This window comes from Chiroxiphia lanceolata (assembly GCF_009829145.1).
Source record: "Chiroxiphia lanceolata isolate bChiLan1 chromosome W unlocalized genomic scaffold, bChiLan1.pri scaffold_44_arrow_ctg1, whole genome shotgun sequence".
NCBI lineage: Eukaryota > Metazoa > Chordata > Aves > Passeriformes > Pipridae > Chiroxiphia > Chiroxiphia lanceolata.
In genome coordinates, this window is record NW_022476500.1 from 358,775 (window position 1) to 361,200 (window position 2,426).

The window sequence follows — 2,426 nt, forward strand, 5'->3', positions numbered from 1 at the left end:
AGTCATTGAAGGCATTACAGGAGCAATTAGGAAAAGAACGCCTGCAGTTAACTGCTGAGCGTCAGGCACTGCAGAGGGAGAGAGAGATAAACTCATTGCTTCGGTCAGCCCTACAAGATGAGGAGGAACAAAATGAAAGGCTTAAAAGGATACTGGAAATGAAAAATTGTGAATTGCGAGATATTAATTTAAAATACCCTAAACCAGTGGATGTTAACAAATCCCTGTACCCCTCTGGGGAATTAGAAGAGTTGAAGCAAAGTTGCCTGGAGGACGAGGTAATACATATGCGTCCCCTCATTAAAACTGAAACCACTGGCCAGGGGGCAGATCGGCAAACTACCACACGAATTACCCCGTACACGGGGGAGGCACTGGCCAAAATTCAGGAAAAATACAGCCGTAAGGCCAGTGAATCAGAGACTGAATATGTGTGGAGAGTGTCCCTTACCGGGGGGGATCGAATTTTGTTGAGTGAAGATGAGGCCAGAGGATTTTGGGGCCCAGGGGTCTTCCTGACCACAAATGATAACCGAGCCCCGTGGTCCTTGACCCAGAGAGCTGCCTACTGGGCAGGCGGGTTAGACCCTATAGAAAGGGGAGATCCTTACACGATTAAAACACCCACAATTGGCCACATTGTAAAAAGTGTACAAAAAACCGCATGTCTCCAATTAATGCATACAAAATTATTAGACCCACAACGAAATTCCCCAATGGAACTCGAGGCGGATCCACAGAGATTTCCAGTCTTAATTCGAGGTCTGCCTGATGCACTAAAAGTTTATGCTAAACAATTACAGGAGCGCATAAAGGCAACCCCCAGACCTAGAAGAAGGGGTGCTCCATCAGGAATAACCTGGTTGGAGATAGCCCAAGAATTAATAGCTACTGGTCAGCAACTGGGGCTCTCTGGTACCAGTGGTCAGAGAATACACTGCAGGAGGGCAGGGAAGGTCCAAAAACCTGCCCCACCAGGTATTTGTCAACAAAATGTGTCATCTAGCAGGAGAAAGAGATACAGTTTGTGGGTAGAAGGTGTTGCAAAAGGAATCCCTCGAGAAGTGATGGATAAATTACCCACTGCTAATTTGGAATACTTGATAAAGCACTGGGATAAGATAAAAGAGCACAAGTCACCCCCTAGGGACAGTCCCCCTAAGGAGTCCAACACTGTGATCCCCTCAGCCTCTCCAGAAACCGGACTAACCAGTTTGACCAGTTCTGAGTCAAGAAACTGGACTTACTGCTCTCAAGTAAATAAGCCAAAAAATAGTCAGTGGGTTTATGAGAGAAAGCTTACAGAAAACAACCAGGGAGATATAGTAGTCACTTTTCCTCTCGGCCCTTTTAAATCTTTGGTTACATTCGTGGTAGACACTGGTGCTCAGGTCTCAGCACTCCAAACTGAAGCTGCTACTCAGTGTGGCATTAAACCAGACAAAAAAAAGATATGGGTAACTGACGCTTTTGGCAAATCCCACCCCCAATACACTGCTCGAGTGAAATGCTGGTTACCTGGAAATGAGACAGCCACAGAAACTATCATGATTGTGGGGCCATTACCAGCTAACATCCTGGGGTTAGATCTGCTAAAGGGGAAGGCCTGGACAGACACCAGAGGGAGAGAATGGGTGTTTGGTCTCCCACCCCCCTCTGTCCGTCTGTTACAAACTGTTCCAAGTCTGCCTCCTTCTAAAATAACAAATGTAAACCCCCACCCACTCCCTTTAGGAACACGTGAAAAAATTACCCCAGAAATTGCAGAATTCCAGGCACCATGGACAGTACGGTCTGTCCATAAACCTAATGGGCAGTGGCAGCTGCCAGTGAGTTACCTCGATGCTGACACTGGCTCACAAATAGCTGCTGTACATAACAAAGCTGAACTGATTGCCCAGATTGCTGATGTCACCACAGGGGACCAGACTCAGACAACTACTATCACCCATTTGGAAAGTCTGAGACTTCAAATTCCCACAGGAAAATTAGCAGTGTGTATTCCCCCTGACACCTTGGCCACCCTAGAACAAATAAAGATGCTGAGAAGTAAAAAGGAGCTCCAGCATGCTCTGAGTTTATTTGTTTTTTGGAGAAAACATGCTCCAAACTTCTCTATTATTACTGCCCTAGTGACATTATGCCAGATAAGAAAAGGAGTTGGATAAATAGATAGTTCCTTCTTTTTAATAATGGGTCCGTAGTGGGCCAGATTTCTTTTTTTTTGCAGAAACCTACCAGCAGAAGAGATCCCACCACATGAGACTGATAAAGCCTTCTACCGCTGCTATCATTAGTTCTCATTATCCTATGAGAGCATGAAGTGACAACAGAACTGAAGAGTTATACTGTTTTGGTTTTTTTTTTACCACATTGGTTTTTTACATGTGTTTTATCTTAAAAATGTTATGATCCTAATAATTTTG

The 2,426-nt window shown here is 44.8% G+C and overlaps 1 protein-coding gene across 1 annotated transcript; it reads left to right on the plus strand.

Annotated features, from left to right (window-relative positions):
* Positions 1–274: 274 nt before the first annotated feature.
* On the plus strand, positions 275–2,247 carry LOC116781381. Its single transcript, XM_032677058.1, has 2 exons — positions 275–1,663; positions 2,072–2,247. Exons 1-2 carry the CDS (start codon positions 288–290, stop codon positions 2,166–2,168), a joined length of 1,473 nt encoding a protein of 490 aa, XP_032532949.1. The 5' UTR covers positions 275–287; the 3' UTR covers positions 2,169–2,247.
* The last annotated feature ends 179 nt before the right edge of the window (positions 2,248–2,426 follow it).

What these genes read in the sequence shown, in the direction of transcription:
- LOC116781381 (XM_032677058.1), top strand. Translation starts at nt 288, where the DNA reads ATGCGTCCCCTCATTAAAACTGAAACCACTGGCCAGGGGGCAGATCGG. An exon ending in CTCCCACCCCCCTCTGTCCG is followed by an intron (nt 1,664 to 2,071) that starts TCTGTTACAAAC and finishes GCTCCAGCATGC; the next exon opens with TCTGAGTTTATTTGTTTTTT.